General features: G+C 35.1%; 1 protein-coding gene across 2 annotated transcripts in view; it reads right to left on the bottom strand.

Annotated features, from left to right (window-relative positions):
* The window catches only part of LOC135223508 (putative ferric-chelate reductase 1 homolog), a 117296-nt gene that overhangs the window by 19469 nt on the left and 76323 nt on the right, over positions 1 to 21504 (bottom strand). For both annotated transcript variants that reach the window (XM_064261953.1, XM_064261952.1), the window contains exon 3: positions 2399 to 2490. In XM_064261953.1, coding sequence (XP_064118023.1) covers positions 2399 to 2490 — 92 coding nt within the window. The remainder of the gene's footprint in view (positions 1 to 2398; positions 2491 to 21504) is intronic.

Raw genomic sequence — 21504 nt, forward strand, 5'->3', positions numbered from 1 at the left:
AAGTCAGACTGAACAAAGCAGATGCAAAGACAGAAAATGGAAGTAAGACTGAACAAAGCAGATGCAAAGACAGAAAATGGAAGCAAGAAAGACTGAACAAAGAGTAAAAGGAAGTGCAATAAACTCTGGCTAACACGCACCACAGATCAAGAATTCAAGAGACCGATTCAGTGATAAAAACTGGCCTCATAATGACCACGGCCGTCGACATCAGACTTCAGTAAAACAAGAAGAAAAACTGGAGAGTGAAGAATAATATGATTTAAAAGAGAGAGAGAAAAAATTATGTATCTGTGTCTGTAGGATACAAACATAGAGGTAATATGTTTAGTTGAGAGAGAGAGAGAGAGAGAGAGAGAGAGAGAGAGAGAGAGAGAGAGAGAGAGAGAGAGAGACATTACTGGTTAGCTAAACCATAACGCCACAGGCGCGATGAAGGGACCCCGAACAACTTGCCTTGGAGGAAGGGCGTGTGGAAAGAACAGGGAGGGAGGGCCCTTCAGGGCACACGAAGGGAAATCGAATATCAACAAAACGAAGGACTCGCTTTGAAAAGACTTTTACCGGCCCCGTTTCATAAAAAAAAAAAAAAAAACAAAAAAAACAATAAAAGAAGAAGGTTATTTATTGCTACAGCAAGCTCTCCTCCGCGTGAACGGGTGGATTCAGAGAGATATACGAAAGAGTTGTCACCAGACAACAAAGTGTGTCTTTTGAACGTTATCACTTTTTTGTTTTCCTCTGCTTTCTTCATCTCTTCTTCTAAACTTTCTGCTTAAACACCTGAAATTCAGGAGACCTCAGCTTAGAGCAGGAATGAATTTGCTTTGTTTGTAAGGTGTTTTTACGTTGCATGGAACCAGTGGTTATTCAGCAACGGGACCAACGGCTTTACGCGACTCCCGAACCACGTCGAGAGTGAACTTCTATCACCAGAAATACGCATCTCTCACTCCTCAATGGAATGCCCGTGGATCGAACTCGCGGCCACCGAGAAGGCAGGCCAAGACCATACCGATCACGCCACTGAGGCGCCCAGGAATAATTCTGCTCCTCGTTTAAATATTTGCAGATCGGAAGACCCACAACTGCACTAATGAAGACTATTCCTCATTTTAGTTGTAGTCACGATAAAGCTCCTAGCAAACGGAGTAGTTAAACCCGTACTACATAACGATTATTATTATTATATTTCATTATTTCAATTGGCATGCATATTTTGCTGGCGGAAACATGGTGTCTTTATGTCTAGCAGGTATTCTACAGAAATGGGAGCTGCAACAATGTAAAACAACTTTTTAAATAACAAAGACGAAACCAGCATTTATTATCGGTATTAACGAAAGTATCAACAATGCATCCGATTACTTTATGCAATATTTAATTTTAAAAAGATAACAATAAACACAGTAGTACGTATTTCCCAGAATTAGGAACTGAACAACAAATAGCGAGTAAGAGTGAAACCAATCTCTCCCGACGTCTGTCAGCGAACGCGTTAGCGAAACGCAAGTCGCTCTCCAAACGCGCGCGCGCGAAAGTTCTCCTGAACGTGAGCAACGGTTGCTATTCATTAGGGAGAGGAGGAGGAGGAGGATCGGCGAGCAACGAACACACGACGAGAAAGCAAACAATACGTGATGGAGACCTGTTTTGAGAATACGCACGTTCGCTTCGCCATGAACTTGAAAGCGACGATTCTAGGATGATGAAGGTGAAGACTGGCGATTGTAATCGCACGTTCGTTGCATGCATCTTCTGTCCTAGACCTCTCTCTCTCTCTCTCTCTCTCTCTCTCTCTCTCTCTCTCTCTCTCTCTCTCTATATTATATATATATATATATAATATATATAGATAGATATATATATATATATATATATATAAATATATTATATATATCTATATATATAACATATATATATATATACACATATATATTATATAATATATATATATATATATATATATATATATATGTATACATACTATACATACATTATATAATATATATATATAATATATATATAGATATATATATATATATATATACAATACATATATGGAAATAAGACATATCAAATATATAATTAAGTATATTATAAAAGTTGATATATAAATTATATATATATACATATATAAGTAAATAAATAAATAAATAAATAAAAAAAAAATATATATATATATATATAAATATATATATACACACACACACACACACATATATATATATATATATATATATAATGATATATATATATATATAAGTCATATAAAATATATAATTAAGTATTATAAAAGTAGATATATAAATTATATATATATATATATATATATATATATATATATATATATACAGAAACCCATTTTGGTCAATCTCTTCCAAAAGGCTGGACTTACTTGAAGACGACGTCTCCGGTGTAGTCAGAGGGCGCCTCCCACTCCAGGATCACCTTGGGCTTGGCAGTGGACGAGCTGTGAGTCACTGCGTTCTGGAATGGTGGAAACGGGAATGGATGAGTTGATGAAGAGTCTGGTACGGTAATAATTATACTATAAAGTAGTCTATGTTAATAAAGATTTAAAACGTATTTCCATAATTACAGTCATTATAATTTACGAAACAAGGTCTAAGGGTAAGAAAAAAAAAAAAAAAAAAATAATAATAATAATAATAAAAATAACCATCCCAACCTAGACAAATCGCTCGTTAGCCTGAAAAACGAAAAGAAGAGCATATTACAATTGCAAATAAATAAATGATAAATCAACGAATAATAGCACACGCCAATACTACACCCATATATGTCATTTATAAAGAACCTGCATAAAGACCTACATTAAACCCACACCAAAAAGAGTACCAATATCCCTGGTATCAACTCAGCACTCCGAGCTACACTACGAATCGCCCAGTCATTGGTGGTAGCTTGACAAATAAACGGATCTTTGCGACGTGCCTTAGCTTAAGCGCAACGTCGATGTGAATTATTCCGCAACTTAGCGTGACGGAGGCGAAGACAAATTGACAGCTGATGACGCAGACGTCATCGCAAAGGAATTATTTATTCTTCTTTTGGTGTACATTTTGCTCCAAGGCTACGCGTCATCATCACGATGACGACGATGAGTGCGCAACATGATATCGCTTTCTAAAATTCACTATAACAATAATAATGATAATAACAATGTCTTGAAACGTTAAGTCATTTAACGGCGTAAAATTTCGAGGGGATCAACACTGCATAGACGAAAGTATTATTATTATTATTATTATTATTATTATTATTATTACGTCCGCCTATACCAAATGTTTTTGCCAGCCACACTGTATGCCATAATATACTTCAACGTTTCAAGACATCATTATTATTATTATTTTATTATTATTATTATTATTATTATTATTATTATTATTATTTATTACACTAGTGAGTTTTAGAAAAAGCGATATCATGCAGCGTAGACATATCGTTTCAAGATATAGTTAACGTTTCAAGGAATTTTTATAAACTATTATTATTATTATTAATTATTATGATTATTATTATACTTCCGTCAGTACAAAATGTTGATGCTATCCACAATTTATGCCATAACATACTATAACGTTTAAAGTAATTTTTGCCAATCACACTTATCCTTCACTTTCAATCAAGACTATCCTTAGGAATTGAAAATGTTAAAATCGCTCCTATTCACAGGCAATCAGTCTACAAAGTAATTCTATTTATAGCTAATCTTCCTCGTACCTCTTGGCGTCACCGTTTGAAAAACAAACATCATCAAAAAAACACAATGGCAAGAAGGTATTTCGCAAAAGTAAACATCAAATCGAACATGCGGGCCAACTGTGATCACAACCTTTCATAGGCAACTCATAAATCACAATTCCAATTTTAACCGATGTCAAGTGATGTCTGAAATTGCCGTTGTACGTCATCCGCGCAATATTTATCTTTTCGCAATCTTACACGTATATATATATGTATTGCAATTTCATAAAATAATGGAGGTTACACACGCGAACGATCGTCACAAAGGAATTCTAGTTCCATCGATGGATTTGTTCTTTTTGGATCGTCGTGGATCGTTCATCGTCTCTCATGCGTTGCATTCTCAAAATGACTGACTGTGAACTTCTTTTAAAGTATTTTTCATGAAGTTCTTCGATAACGTCGCCTGCAAGACTTACTACCGCATTTTTGGAACTTTTCTGAGACAATGGCCGTGGAACTGTGTTAGTCCGCAGGTTTGTTGCTAATAAGCCAACATCGTCTACATTTTCTAGATGTTTTGACGATGCTTACAAAACCTAATGCTTTTATGTGATGTTTTCCATGCACAAAAGAATCAGCCCTGGTATTATCATTACTCTTTTTTCCGGAGGCAGTTACAAAAAAAAAAAGTTTTCTAAAAACAAAGTGCCTTAAAAAAAAAAAAAAAAAAAAAACTGCAGTTTCGCGGTTTCTTAAGCATATTACAGCATTTCCAAACAGTTACTCAAAATTAATCTACTACTTTCTTATAGTTAGTCAAACAGACTTAGCATTTCAAGACAGTTCTTCCACCACCCTGTCTAATTAAGCGTGAAAAGTGTTCCATTAACATTCAGTTCTTTAATAAGAACAGGTCAGGCAGACTTGAGTAAATTACCAATTTATTTACACCATCTTTTTTTGCATATCCATCAAAAATAACTTAGAACCTAAACAAAATTACGAAAAAATAAATAAATCAAAAACGCGCCGAAGAAACCAACTATGACCAGCAGATGCGGTAGAGTGAGGGTGCGCACCATGGCTCCGGAAAGCGCTGCCAGATGCACGATCCACGCTTAGCTTTAACTATTAAATAAAATAAAAACTACGTAGGCTTCATGGTTGCAATTTGGTAGGTTTGAATGATTGGAGGGTGGACGATCACAGTACCAATTTGCAGCCCTCTAGCCTCAGTAGTTTTTTAGATCTGCTGGCGGACGGACGGACAGACAAAGCCGGCACAATAATTTTCTTTTACAGACCACTAAAATCGAATAAACTCAAAATCAAGTACCACCGATAAAGATTTGTCAAATCGCTTAGTACCCAAACCACCTAAATTAACAACAATAAACGTTACTTTGACAAGTGTATCGATTACCTCGAAAAACAGAAGTTCTCAGCGTAACTAAATCATTGTAATTACCTTGCATTTATAGTAGAGTAATTACGTTACATTTATATTAAGAATTTCACTCCTATTACGAACAATTACGTGATATATCAGCTACCAATCAAGTTCCATTCTTAAAACCTTCGACAAGACAATGACCTCAAATACATCCCTTTACTATGTCATAAATTCCTTTTTGAGCTATATGCCCAAAATACATTTTTCTGTGATTGCAGCGTCATCAGTATTTCAGTATTGCAGATATTCAAATCAAATATACATTTCTGAAAATAACATATTTTTTTATTTACTTTTTGAATTTTTCGGAGGCTTTATTAAAAAAAATTCTAAAACAAATTGTCTAAAAAGAAATAAAAACTGGAGTTTCGCGGTTTCTTTCGGAGGCAGTGTTTAAAAAAAAAAGTTTTCTAAAACAAAATGCCTAATAAAAAAAACTGCAGTTTCGCTGTTTCTTAAGCATATTACAGCATTTCCAAACATCTACTTAATTTCTTTTTCTGTAATTGCAACGTAATGAACATTTCAGTATTGCAGATATTCAAATCAAATATACATTTCTAAAAATAACATGAACTACATTAACAAAAACACTGTTCTGTGAAATATACCCCAGAAAAATATCTTAATTCATAAGCTCACAGGGCCATGCACAAACCAATTTCATCCTGAATTACGACGTTTGGAAAAGGGGGAATAAAAAAAAATGAAAAAAGGGAGGGATTTTTACCTTATAAAACTCATCTACCCCTAAGCAACTAATCTACAGAATTAAGCTTCAATCAATTCTGTTTCTGTGCAATTTGTGTATGGAAACTTTGTTCTAATAATTAATTCCAGAATTGTGATTTTTTGGTGTTTTTCTCTTACTTTTATCAATTTTATTTTTTTGAAACGGTTCTCGCTCATTTATCACAGGGTGAAATCTGGACGAACCGTCGACATTGGATTCCTTAAAAAATCTAAGAGTGATGGCATATTGCCACATCTCTCACGACGAGAGAGAGAGAGAGAGAGAGAGAGAGAGACGCTGATTCTAGCTCAACCAGAATCGCCTTCAAAAGGTGAAAGACTAAGATTGTAAGATTCGAGATTAATTCGGAAGAAAATAAAAAACTATTAATTTGAGAAAGGGAAGGTTATATACAGGGAATTAAGGACTATACGATTGTAATATTCGAGACTTAATTCGGAGGAAAATAAAAAAATTATTCATTTGAGAAAGGGAAGGTTATATACAGGGAATTAATTAAGTAGAGAACCAATGTAGAAGAAAGGTTAAGAAAACGACACCAGTACGTGACACATTCCATTACACGACGGAACATGACCATATCGACAATCAATGACGTCTTTTAAAAAGAAATGTCCTAGGTAAATATGCGTTGCGTAAGCAGCTCTGGTATAATTTACGTAACTTGTTTTCTCGTTCAGCTTAATAAGCGCATTATTGGATTTATAATGAAAAATGATTAATGCAGTAGTACATAACTCAGCTTGACTTTAAATCAATAGGAGACAATGAAATAAAAATTCGTCTTGATGTTCAGTCCGCTAAAATGGTCTTAGCTTGTCGCATTGTTGCTGGGTTCGTGGGCGGGCCATTCCCAACCTAATACCCACCAGTCAACCCTATATATATATATATATATATATATATATATATATATATATATATATATATATATATATATATATATATATAACCAAACAGAATCGGCAATGTATCTCAGTTAACGCAAACCTCCCTACCAACACAGTCATAGGCGTAGTTCGGAAAATGTCTCATCGAATCGGTACAAGCGACATTAGCTTCCAGCCTTCTTGGGGAACACATTATTCTTTAACGATCGTTCCAGTTTGGGGGAAAAACAAAAAAATGGGGTGGGGAGGGGGGGAGGAGGAAAAGGGAGGGGTGGGGGGGGAGAGTTTGAGCACTGAACTCAAACGTCGGGAGGGATTTGTCTGCAAGGACAATGAATGTACAGGTATGTGCCTGGAGAGAGAGAGAGAGAGAGAGAGAGAGAGAGAGAGAGTTTTCTGTTCAATCAATAAGGATTTATTCTCGTAATAATGACGGATAAAGAGAGATTTACACTTTTGAGTAAATGTCATATACGCTGTTTTCCTTTATTATGAAAACATAGAGAGAGAGAGAGAGAGAGAGAGAGAGAGAGAGAGACTTAAATTAATAAAAGAGATCGTATCCAAAATTAACGAAAAAGAAAGATGCTGAATTTGCGCCCTTTTGAGTAAATTACATGAAAATGGGGAAGCCGGCAGTTCATGGGCGCCATTTGCAGAGATGACGTCATGCGGTTATTAAACTCGCCCAGGGGAATCGTTCTTCGTTTACTCGTAACTTTTTTCCTGGAATGAACATATGGCAGAAAGCTTATTTTTTTCTTCTTCTTCTTCTTCTTCAGGGTCCTACTCCACGTCCCGGATGATGCACATTTATTGGTGAATAAAAAATTGTATAATCATAAACACGTAAAAATCACTACCCAGGACTCTTCAGTCATTTTTAAGAGGAGTATCGTAAACATATGGCCACGGAGTCTTTTTCCTGGATGTTGCTGTGCGATTACAAAACAGAATTATTTATTAACTAATGCATGTACTGATGTACAAGGAATTATGTATAACAGATTCGAGCGTTTGACCCACGCAGCCTTGTTATGAATACTTATCACATCACCGTGATTCAAATAAATCATTCGAGCTACAAATGTCCTTTAATATCTAATTCGCTCAACCTCGGAATTGATATATTTTCATATATGTACCGAGGGGGAATTTTTTAGTTGATAATAATAATTTCGTCCCCCCATGGGATCGAACCACCGTCCAGTTGGGACGGGGAACGAAATCAGGAACGGACAGTGATCGCTACCGAGTCTGCTATCAGAGAGGCTAATAGTTTATAACGATTCTGAGTCACCATTACAAATCAATGCCGATCTCGGTGTATTCGTAATTAGAATCGATATGAAACCCCCTCCACCATGCTAGCCGACTCGAGCGTTTGACCCACGCAGCCTTTTTATGAATACTTATCACATCACCGTGATTCAAATAAATCATTCGAGCTACAAATGTCCTTTAATATCTAATTCGCTCTACCTCGGAATTGATATATTTTCATATATGTACCGAGGGGGGAATTTTTTTAGTTGATAATAATTTCGTCCCCCCATGGGATCGAACCATCGTCCAGTTGTGATGTGATAAGTATTCAGCCTATATATATATATATATATATATATATATATATTATATAATAATATATATATATAGATATAATAATATATATATATATAGGTCACATTTAGTATGTCTTCGCGCATGTACGGTTACAGTTCAATCAGAGACTACAAAGCCTAAAAATATGCAAGTAATCCACAAAAATTCAAGAAATGACACGAAAAGCAGTTGCCAATTGCATATATAATAAAGACAGATAACAACATGACAAAACCAAAGCCATTTTAAATCAAATTTGGAGAACTGCTTCATTTGAACAGACGCTAAGCAGACTGCCTGGACAAGTTTTTTTTTTCTCTCTCTCTTTTATATTAATGTGACACAAGGGAAGAATTTTGTGCCCTGCTGTGCATCCAAATTCGTAAAATTTGTTTTTCAAATACAGAAAATGTGCCATTCACGCAAAACAAATGAAACGCATTCATAAGCTGCATACTTCAAACGTTGCAATATAAAATTCGAGGGGGAAAAATCGTAGAATTATATAAAATTGAGGGGAAAATCGTAAAATTATATAAAATTCGAGGGAAAGAAAATCGTACAATTGTTATAAAAAAAATTCGAGGGAAAGAAAATCGTAAAATTGTTATATAAAATTCGAGGGAGAAAGAAAATCGTACAATTTTTATAAAAAAAAAATTCGAGGGAAAGAAAATCGTAAAATTGTTATATAAAATTTGAGGGAAAGAAAATCGTAAAATTGTTATATAAATTTCAAGGGAAAAATCGTAAAAATGTTAAAGAATAGATTCGTGAAATTCACTCTTAAAAAGCAGTAATATAGAACACCTGGAATGTAAATTCGAACAAGTTACACGTCAAATGCAGCTGAAAGTGTCCTACTTTGAAATCTTTTCCTAAAATCACATAGCTACGAAGAGACAAAATGAGGTAACGTTTCCTGTATCCTGAAGGCTGGGGAGAATCCTGAACCTCCTGAACCTCTTTTCCTATGAATACAAAGTAGCTTGAAGTGTCATGTGTTCAGAAGAAAGAAATGAAAGGTTGGAGACATACCTGCCTGAAGGTGTTTCAAAGTTATTTTGTTTTTTTTGGTCAAAATAACAGATTTACTTGAGAGCAAAATTTCCACATTAACATTTTCTTGGTCAAAGACTTTAAGAATTGATTGTGTTCTGATTTCACGAGATCACAGCGATACTGAACAGCCCAAATACAGTAAGGACTCCATGACAGAGATGTTGAAGAGATTCAATACAAACTGATACGGTGGGAAAACTGCGGTTAATTCTCCGGAACTAATAACGAAGTTACAGCAATAAAATGGCTAGCCAAACACACTAATGACTCCCGAATAGAGTGGATTACATTTACAGAACTATTAACGTCTACAAAAGTTGAAGAATTTAGGGGTTAAATTCTCCTAACCTATAACATAGACTTCTATACCAGGCCAGCTTAAGATTACATATTATACACATTGTCAATTTGATTATTTTTTTTAAAACTTATGGAAAGCTGCGAAAAATCAATACAAAATGAAAATATGACGGGGAAGCCCCACAAGTAATTCTCGGAAAACATGACATTATCCTTATATAAGAATTCAAGCCATTCTCGAGAGGAATTACCTCTCAAGAGAAATGTGCCGTGTCTGGACCTCGTTACTCGGCGCAATATGACAAAGCATGCCCTTGGAGGACGGAGATTTACTTGTTCTCTCATTATTCTCCTTCCCAAGGGACAGTAGTCATTCCCTCAATTCCCGTCGGGTACCTTGCATGTCCCAGCGACCTTACGGGAGCCAAATTCCGGATTCCAATATGATGTTGGGGGACCTGATTTTATCACTACAAGGGACATTCCCATTCTTCTTGAGTCACCCCCCCCCTTCCCCCCCCTCACAACACCTCAATTTCCTCTATATCGCCTAAACACATGGCACAGGGCATGGCTGACTTTAGGACGGCCACTGCTAACCTTAGGTCAAGTGACGCCAGATTGGAGTACGAGCGAATTAATGACCAGAGACCTGCTATCTCAGGTTGCGTTATACCTCGCATTATTGTTTCTATAATTCTATACCCGCGATCACCCACTCCCCCAACACTGAACCTTACCCCAAAGTACCCATTAATACCCGTAGTCATAATAGAATAGTAGGAGAATAGTGCCCTGGACCTTCTGTCTTTTCCTAGTACCCTGGACTTTACGTCTTTTACTAATGTTGGTTCATGATGGGCCACTATTATTACTGTCAAGGCTAATTCTCCAAAAGTATATGTAAAGGAGCGCGTGTTTATATCTCTGTAATTGAACGCTTGTGGGGGAGAAGGAGGGAGGGGGGGGCACCATTCTCAACACATTGGTGGCATGCAGAGGTAAGATTTATGACAGAGGTGGCTGTTGGTATTAATACGTATCGACAACAGTGGGAATCTAATTACATACTGCTTAGGGATAAGAATGGCAAAAATACTGAAAATATATTCCTGACTTCATTTTACCATTAATAGAGTTACTGTAACGTTGTTACCGTAACATCATATTTTCTACCTTCTGTAACTATAGGTTGTGTGTGTTCGAGCAGGAATATCTATAGATTACTGCTGATTAAATGTCTATTCAAATAGAGGCAAGATGCCATAGGGATAGAGGGAATAATTCTATAGATTACTAATGATTAACTGTGTATTCAAATTGAGGCAAGATGCCACAGGGATATAGGGAATATATGAGTATTCCCTTCATTTATTGTATGGTGAATCATCATCATATTTATGATGCTATTTCAGTTGTCTCGAAAACGTATTCACTCTATCGCCATTATCATTATCATTAGCTAAAATGCTATCCCAGTCACAATGGACACGCATTTTTTCGTATGCGTAGTATACTATCATCATAATAACAATGGAACCACATTTTTTCTATGTTATACTATCCATTTAACCTTCAATAAACTATAGACATCTCTGCACGAAAAACCACAACCTAACAAGGCGTGATCCGACCTCCAGCTTACTCGTGGCGCGTGCTAAAATCTATGGTCAAATAGCGCGTTATTTCACCGACGAAAATTAAAATAAATAAGTTATGGTTCTATACTGTTTAATGCACATTATTTATTTTTTTTACATTTTCATTCTACTAAATAAATCATCAATATCCTATCCTAAAATTCCCGTATCTTTAACTCAACGCGAAACACCTTTTTTCAGACCTTTTTAGGCTTTTCCATTGGGCTTTCTTTCTCCCAACAAAAACACTGACAACAACAGGCTTTGTAGGCTTACTCCCCGATAAAGCGAAAACGCTGGTGATGAAAAGGCATACTGTAGCAACAAAGACATCCACCAGTCCCATTATTCACCGTCACGACAGCTTTTTGCGGCGTCCATATTATGCGCAAGGACAGGCGATTTGCCTGAGACCTTTTAGCGCAACAAGAGAAGCTGCCAGCTGGTATTAGCAACAATTATCTTTTTAATACCGTATTATTCAATGGCGTTTACCTGCCATTTTAGCATTTTTGAGTCTTGTATTTATTTTAATTACACCATAATTATTTGACGTTCTTAGAAAAGTATACTTATTTTGGGGGCAAAAATGTGGTGTTAAAAGATTTATCGTTTCACTCATTTGTATTGAAGGTCAAGAATATTTCATTACACCATAATTAAAACTATTTCCGTTCTGAGAGAAGGAGAATTATTAAAGTGTTGTCTTTAAGAAAATGGTGTGAAAAGATGTATCATTTCACTCATTTTGAGTAGAGTTCAGATATATTTTATTACCTCAAAATTATTTCGCGTTTCGAGAATAGCAGATTTATTAATACTTTATTTGGAAGAAAATGGTGTTAGTTAAAAGGTATGTAGTTTCACTCATTTTTATTGAAGGTCAAAAGTTATTCAGCCATACCATGATTCAGAATTTATAGAGATATTTTTCTTGAAGAAAACGGTTTTTTAAAAATAGCTATTATTTTTTTTTTACAGATAATGTTGTTCGTGTGATATTTCAATTATTTTAACTATGGTTATGAACTTTAGAGTCAAAATACCTTATGTATACCATAATGCCAATGGATGAATAAAGGAATTTTATATGGGGTCAAAGTCCAGGCAATGTTTTTAAGAAGACACGAGGGCTGGTTGGTTTTCTATTAAGCGTCTTAGGGGTTTTATTATTATTATTATTATTATTATTATTATTATATTATTATTTATTATTATTATTATTATTATATTATTATTATTATTATTATTATTATTATTATTATTATTATTATTATTATTCAAAGAAAACTCATAATCACATGAGTCAATAAAATAAAATGGAAAAGTAAATTCACAATAATATGTCTGTTTGATCTTGTTACTTAAAATACAAAGCAGAAAGTTTTCGATGACCTGCTTTGATTTTAAATAACAGGATCAAACAGACATATTATTGTGGATTTACTTTTCCATTATTATTATTATTCATAAGACGAACCCTATTCATGTGGAACAAGCCCACAGGACCCATTGACTTTAAATACATTCTTTCAAAGACTATGGCGACCATCAGAAAAAAGCAAAAGAAAGTAATGGGAAATAAAGAAAGAAGAGGTCATCTATATTTTTTAATGAACAAATCAATAAACAAACAGACAAAAATTTTAAGTAAATGACTAAAATACAAGTAATGAACGTTATAAAAAGCCTGGCGTAGACCCCTGGGCTCATCCATACTAAATGAGGTGTATTTATTAACAGAAGACGAGATCACCTTTTAAAAAATGAATAAAAAAATATATTAACAAATCAATAAATACACAGACAAAAAATGAACGTAAATTACTAAAATACAAGTAATGAACGTTATAAGAAGCCTGGCGTAGACCCCTGGGCTCATCCATACTAAATGAGGTGTATTTATTAACAGAAGACGAGATCACCTTTTAAAAAATGAATAAAAAAAATATATTAACAAATCAATAAAAACACAGACAAAAAATGAACGTAAATTACTAAAATAAACAAGTAACTGAACGGGTTATAAGCAAGCATGGGCGTAGACCCCTGGGCTCATCCATACCAAATGAGGTGTATTTATAACAGAAGAAATGGCAGTAACTTCATAAACAACATCGTAAAACGGTTGCTTGAGCTTAGTGTCTCAAGACGTGTATCACACGAACACAATTGGTTCCCGCTCGGCATCTTGACACTGCGCACATTCGGTACGACCAATGACCTAAGTGGGTCCTGCTGGGTACGACCGTGTCTCGCGAGTACGGATGCGTGTCTTGCGGCTTGCAGTCTTAGTCATTAATACTTGGCCATTTAGTGAAGTTTGAAGTTTGTTAGTCAGTTGCTAAGGAGATGTCGGTCAAAAGGATTGTGTGAACATTAAAAATGACAGACCTTGAATTCAATGGACGTCTGTCTTTACAGAATTCTAGAGAGAGAGAGAGAGAGAGAGAGAGAGAGAGAGAGAGAGAGAGAGAGAGTAAATAACCTTTGCATGATCGAAAAATACCTATAATCAGTTGACGACATAGAACACAGTAACTGACTTCATTGGACGTATGTCTTTACAGAGAGAGAGAGAGAGAGAGAGAGAGAGAGAGAGAGAGAGAGAGAGGTAAATAATCTTTGCATAATCGAAAAATGAGAGCTGGATCGCGTGACAGTAAAGAACAAAAGAACTAAATTTATTGGACATATGTCTCTACAGAAAGAGAGACTGTAAATATCCTTTACAGTGTCATCCTGTTATGACATAGCAGGCGTTTGACCGGAAATTACAAGAAAAAACACCGGTATTGTCGTAAAAGGAAAAACTTGTGCATCATAAAAAAAAGGAGAAAAACAACTGTCATATCTTTTTTAAATAATCTAAAATGAGTCTCTCAAACTGCGGCCGATAAGGCGACACGCAATGGAACTCCCACAACAAAAGCGACACCGTGAAAATGCCGCGTAAAAAGTCTTGATAACCTCTCTCTCTCTCTCTCTCTCTCTCTCTCTCTCTCTCTCTCTCTCTCTCTCTCTCTCTTCACTTTGAATGACTTATAAAATGTTTTGACTCTCTCTCTCTCTCTCTCTCTCTGCTCCTCTCTCTCTCTCTCATTTTTTTAAAATTTGATACTGACTCTGGAACCAAATATAAGGACCGTCTCTCTCTCTCTCTCTCTCCTCTCTCTCTCTCTCTCTCTCTCCTTTACTTCGAAGGGCTTTGAATCACTCCAATTTTAAGAGTGAAAACTAAACTTCCTGTGCGATTTATTCAAGATCGTAAATTCTACCTCTTGGTTTTAGTATTTGGATACGATCTGTTCTCCCAATTTAAGTACAAGCTCTCTCTCTCTCTCTCTCTCTCTCTCTCTCTCAAAAGCGCACATTTTCCCCGTCCCCCACACACCCCTTCTCCTGAAAAATACCACTCCACCTTTGCCCATTTTCCATCCATAATTACAAGGTTCCTTTACGTGTCAACACCGAATTTACTCGCATCGATCGGGACCCCTCCACACCCCGCCCCCCTCACCCAATACGCCCTTGGGTCCTAAGACGACAATTTCCTGAATGCAAAAATGGCATGTTTCGTGGAAGCGTGACACACATCGGGTGAAACGGCAAAGGAGTATATAAAGCCTTTTACTGTAAAGCCTTTGAATGGTCTTGCATTTTCACGGCCAGGGAGTCGAATTGGATAGCTAAGCAAGTAACTAATTCAAAGGAAGTTTGAGTGAAATTCACTCTTTTCGTTTTAAAGCGAATATTTAAGTGATTTTGCTTATTAATTTCACATCCTTTTAAACAAGGTGTGATTCGACCTCCAGCTTACTTGGGGGCACGTGCTGAAATCTACGGTCAAATAGAGCCTTATTTCACGAACGAAAATTAAAATAAATAATCTATATTGCATTAGAAATAACTGTTCTGCACTGTTTAACATGCACATTATTCATTTTTTTACATTTTTATTCTAATAAATAAATCATAAACATCCAATCCTAAAATTCCTGTATCTTAAACTCGACGCGAAATACCTTTTTCAGACCTTTTTAGGCTTTTCCATAGACCTTTCCTACCCCCAAGAAGCATAACAACAGCAAGAACAACAACAACAAAACAACAAGAACAACAATTCAATTTGTAGGCTTACTCCCCGAGTAAGTGAAAATGGTGGTGGGAAATAGGGGTCAGGCCAAGGTCCTGAATATCTACAAAAATTCTATTTTTATGTGTCTTAATTATAATAGGTTTAAAAAAAAAAAACTAACCCAGGCCTAAATGGCAGTTATGGCCTTCTACATATAGTCAAAATCAAGGCCTTTAGCTTAGGCCTAAAGGGAGCCGTTAGAGGAAAATTGGGTTCAGTAGTTAAATAACTTATTAGGCTAAGGCAAGAAGCAGGCTAATAGGCCTATAAGAGAAAGGGCCAAGAGAGAAATATATAAAACTTAAAGAACAACCACGGTCCTCGTCATGAAGATGTAAATGTGAATAGAATCATTTTTAAAATTAAAAAAAATCAAAATGTCAAGACATTTCAACCTGGAAAACCGAAGGTGACTGGAACCTGGGAAAACAGGAGCGTGAAGAAAATTCCATAGAATTTTGCACCTGTCCAGCCACTAACGAAAATGAAATTAAATCAATTTCTTTATCTTATGTTTCCAAAATACACTTACACTTACATTGATGTATTTCTCATTACATTATAATGATTTTCCGCTATCATATTCATTATAATGATTTTCCGTGGTCATTATCTTCATTATATTGATTTTCCGATATCATTATCTTCATTCTAATGATTTTTCGCTATCATTATCTTCATTATAATAATTATCTATTATCATTATATTCATTATAATCATTTTCCGCGGTCATTATCTCCATTATAATGATTTTCCGCTATCATTATCTTCATTATAATGACTTTCCGCTATCATTATCTTCATTATAATGATTTTCCGATATCATTATCTTCATTATAATAATTTTCGATTATCATTATCTTCATAATAATGATTTTCCTATATCATTATCTTCATTATAATGATTCTCCGCTATCATTATCTTCATCATATGGATTTTCCGCTATCATTATCTCATCATGACCATTATCATTGCTACGAAATACGTCTTCACACTGTCAACAGCATTCATTATAAAATAGTCTATATTTTTTGTTAGGAATATTAAGAACAAAAAATTTTCTCTGAGCTATTTCTTAAAAATACCCAGAGAGCGTTTGCCTACAATGAATTGCTACTATGCTTTGCTACTGTGCTCTAAGTTCACTGACACTAATAACAGCATGACTCTTTATAATCGCAGATCTGGAAAGAGTCTCCTGCCCCAGACACTCACCTCCAGAGTATCTCTCTCTCTCTCTCTCTCTCTCTCTCTCCTCTCTCTCTCTCTCTCTCTCTCTGTATGTATGTATGTATTATGTATGTATGTATTTTAATTTGAAAGGTTCTTTTCAAATTCATTACGGTACATATTTTGGTAGTCTTCTCTCTCTTTCTACTATGTCTGTCTCTCCTCTCTCTCTCTCTCTCTCTCTGTATATATCATATATATATATATATATATATATATATATATATATATATATATATATATATATATATATATATATATATATATATGTATATAATCATTTATTATATATATTAATTATCGACTTCCTTCTTAACAGAATAAAGTATATTATAAACCTCTCAATTTCTGCTGTTCTCAAATAGCCATATCATAAAATACTGTGATTCTCTCTCTCTCTCTCTCTCTCTCTCTCTCTCTCTCTCTCTCTCTCTCTCTCTCTCTCTGTTTATCATCTTAAACACACGAGTTACGGTAAGTTCTATCTCACCACAAAAACAAGCTGGCGGAAAACTTCCACGCTATTATTACAGAGGCTACTCCGGTTACGTTCAGCTGGTAGATATTCGCATCAGTTCCGCTGTTGAACACAAACTGCCCAGAAATGTTCACTCAGTTTTTATGTTTTTATTCATGTATTTGATCTCGTCGCTCGTCTTTGACTCTTCGCAAGCGCGCGCTTTATTTATTTATTTATTTTTTTTAACTAATACTGTTGTTTTTTGCGGTTATTGCAAAGTGGATGATGAGAAAAACAGCCATAATGATTTTTCAAGCGATGACTTTCATTCAGGCATCAATGGCTACTTATTCCTATTAAGAGCATCAGTGGTTAATTACTGTGATAATCAGAAGCATTAAAAGATTATTAAAAATTTTATCATTAATGACAATATTTGACATTTCCCGCGTTTTTATACGTAACTGTATATTAACCTTACTCCTCCTTTGATGAAATGAATTTTAGACACGTTATTATTCTTTCACAAGGAAAGAATTTTTATCAGAAAAAAATAAACTTTGCTATGAATTAAACTACGTCGATGCCGCCATAAACCTTAACGAGGCATGTACGTACCCGTAAGGGTCTCCTTTTAAAATATCATTGACTATTCTTATAATCATAATCACCCTTAGCAGATTCAACAACATTAAAATGACTATCAGCGTTACAGAGACTGGCGTCACATTCCGAATGGTCATCGACGCCCGATACAAAATTAAATCAATTGTCTATTTCCTCGGTTAAAGAACTCCTAAAATGACGCCAACGAAATAAACACAAAAAACATACAAAGACAGGCGTCACATTTCGAAAGGTCATCGACACCGAATATAACCACCGCCGTCTATTCCGTAAATGAAAGAACTCTTTAATAGAGACGCGGAAGAAAAACAGAAAATAAATAATAATAATAATAATAATAATAATCGATTTTTAAGATCACCGAACTCAAACTGAACGTCACAAAACCTATGGTCATCGACACCGAACATAACACCCGCCATCTATTCCCTAGATGAAAGAACTCTAAAGGGAAGACAAAGAAAAACAGAAAAAAAAAAGAAGAAAATAATATAACAATAATAATCGATGATTTAAGATCACCGAACTGAAACTGAACGTCACAAAACCTATGGTCATCGACACCGAAGGAAATGGCGGAACAGAAGGCGTATATTATGTACTTTCTAGATCGGCGAATTCGGTGAACGAGGATTTTGACTTGTAGAGGACCGGGTGTGATTATTTTTACTGATTCTCCCTGGGCAACGTGAACCTGTCAGCAGCCAACTCTCAGTGGGGCGTAAATGTCATCGTCCACGCGAGTCAGGCAAATTATGTCGTCTTCATAAATTACAGTACATGGGGGTATTTTTATGCCCGTAGATGTGTATGTGCATATAAAATTTTATATATATATATATATATATAGATATATATATATAATATATATATATACCGCATGTATAAGTGAATCACGAAAATATGGACCGTGATGAATATATAAATCCAGACAAATGCCACGAAACACACACACAACATATATATATATAATATATATATATATATATATATATATATATATATATATATATATATTATATGAAATATAATTCATCACTTATGCACAGCTTCATAATTACAACACATACGCTTACGACTTTGGAAAAATTCAACGGGATTAAGTCACGTTACCGTTCTTATGATGATAACTCAACAGCAGCCGATGGTAAAATAAGCACAAATCAGAGACAAAATATAAATCAACCAGAAGGGACGAGCTGGACTCCTTCGGGACTGACGATCCGCACCCAATCGAATACTCCACCGCACTGTCTATTTCTCTCAATTTAACTACGAAGAATTGTTAGCAGTTTGCAGTTTGCGTGACTTTCTGAAGACTTTTCCCCAAAACTTTCGCTCCCAGCGATACGCTCCCAAAGGCTCTGAAGACTGCATTATCAATCTATAGTTTTAGCCTCTTAAAAGCTACGCACTTTCTCTACAGATACGAGAATATCAATCTGTCGCCTTAGCCTTTTAAAGCTACAAGCTTTCAGTATAGATACAACTCTATTAATCTGTCGCCTTAGTCTCTAAAAGCTACAAGATTTCTCTACATATACAAGAATATCAATCTGTCGCCTTAATCTCTAAAAGCTACAAGCTTTGTCTATAGATAGATACAAGACTATTAATCTATCGCCTTGGTCTCTAAAAGCTATAAGATTTCTCTACAGATATAAGATTATTAATCAAATCGCCTTAGCCTCTAAGAGCTACAAGCTTCCTCTACAGATACAAGATTGTATTAGTCTGTAGCCTTATCCTCTGAAAGCTACAAGTTTCCTCTACAGATACAAGACTGTATTAACCTGTAACTTAGTCTCTAAAAGCTACAAGCTTTGTCTATAGATACAAGATTATTAATCTATCGCCTTAACCTCTGAAAAGCTACAAGATTTCTCCACAGATAAAAGACTATTAATCTATCGCCTTGGCCTCTAAAAGCTACAAGCTTTCTTTACAGATACTCGTCTGCACGCAAAAAAAAAAAAAAAAAAAAAAAAAAAAAAAAAAAAAAAAAAAAAAAAAAAAAAAAAAAAAAAAAAAAAAAAAAAAAAAAAAAAACTCTTAACTAAAAGAATATAGCCACAAAATCCCTTTCACGTTTAGAAACTTCAGGTAAGCGATAATGGTGAAGACCCTTTTCCATCGCTGCAAAAGTCTACAGAATACTTGATAAGCGACTGCGAGCACAGAAGACGACTTATAATGGTTCCCGAGCGCTTCGGTGCACGAACGTATAATCATTCGAGTGCTTTTGAAATCTATCATAGTACGAATAGAATTCTCTCTCTCTCTCTCTCTCTCTCTCTCTCTCTCTCTCTCTCTTCTCTCTCTCTCTCTTTACCTTGCCAAAAGTTTACGCACGCAGGCTCTGATAAAAAAAAAAGAGGAGGATTAAGCAAAGGGTTAACGACCTTGTGTTGTACAACGCCATTAGTCCAGATACTTTTGAAAAGCTCTGTTTGAAATAGTACATTGATTTTCTGCATTCATTGACTACAGACTGTTTTATCCCATTAAGAGCCTCAACTGTGCACACACATGCTTTCCACGTCTCTACACACACATGAACACATTTTCCCATAAGCCTTAGGGTGCACATAAGCCTTAACATACACATGAAGACATATATGAGTAAACGACCACAAGAGATTACTCTTTGGTAATTATTTCCGTATTTTACGATGCCTTTATGCCAAGTCATTACCTTAATAACAACAGCCTTTAAAAACAGGGTCAACAGAGACTTTAAAAAAGAAATTGCGCCTTCTTTGCTCCGAAGAATACGCGCCAGAAAAGATTTATTTATGAATAAAAGAGAAAGTCAATAATATGACAGGATAAAGTAGATGCTACGGTGGACAAAGTAGTGTGAAAATAAATTGGAGAAAGTGATGCAAGAAATAGTAAAACAGAAATGAAAGTGACGTTAGGTGATAAATTCAACTGTAAATAAACATATGATAAAAAAAAAGTGACGTTAGGTGATGACAGTTTAACTGTAAATAAAACATGCTTCAATTCAACTTTATTTGAGTACTATTTTTATATGGAAACTTAAAAAAAAAAAATCTAAAAAATAAACAGCACCTATACGTATGCACCCTTAGACTTTTTCGGTGATAAAAAAAAATAATAGAAGGTATTCGTTCTCAGACTTTTCAGGATGAGAAATATTTCGACATCCCAAAGTGGCGTAAAATTCCATAAAATGGAGGTCCTGTTTCTTATAAGTCATTTTTGACAATGAGCAAGAATAAACTTCCTTTCAAGCGAGGGCCGACGGGACGTGCTATCAAATTCGAATAATAATAATAATAAATAATAATAATAATAAAATAATAAAATAATAATAATTAAAATAATAAAGTCTGCAGGACCAGATCCCTATGAAAGCCAACCCCCACCTCAAGTAATAACGTGATGGTCTAACCTTCAGGTTCTCCTACGTAATTTTTGGTCTACTTCGCTGGCAAAGATCAAAGCCAGACGTGAGATTGAAAATTGAATTTCACGTTCACCTCACCTCATATCATAAATCATATCTAATCGTATCACAATGCCGAAGTTTAACGCCAGGGACGAGCTCCATCAAAGGAAAGGTGGGGAGGTTATTACTCTAATCGATAGTGCATGATATA

Source organism: Macrobrachium nipponense, chromosome 10, assembly GCF_015104395.2.
Source record: "Macrobrachium nipponense isolate FS-2020 chromosome 10, ASM1510439v2, whole genome shotgun sequence".
Lineage (NCBI taxonomy): Eukaryota > Metazoa > Arthropoda > Malacostraca > Decapoda > Palaemonidae > Macrobrachium > Macrobrachium nipponense.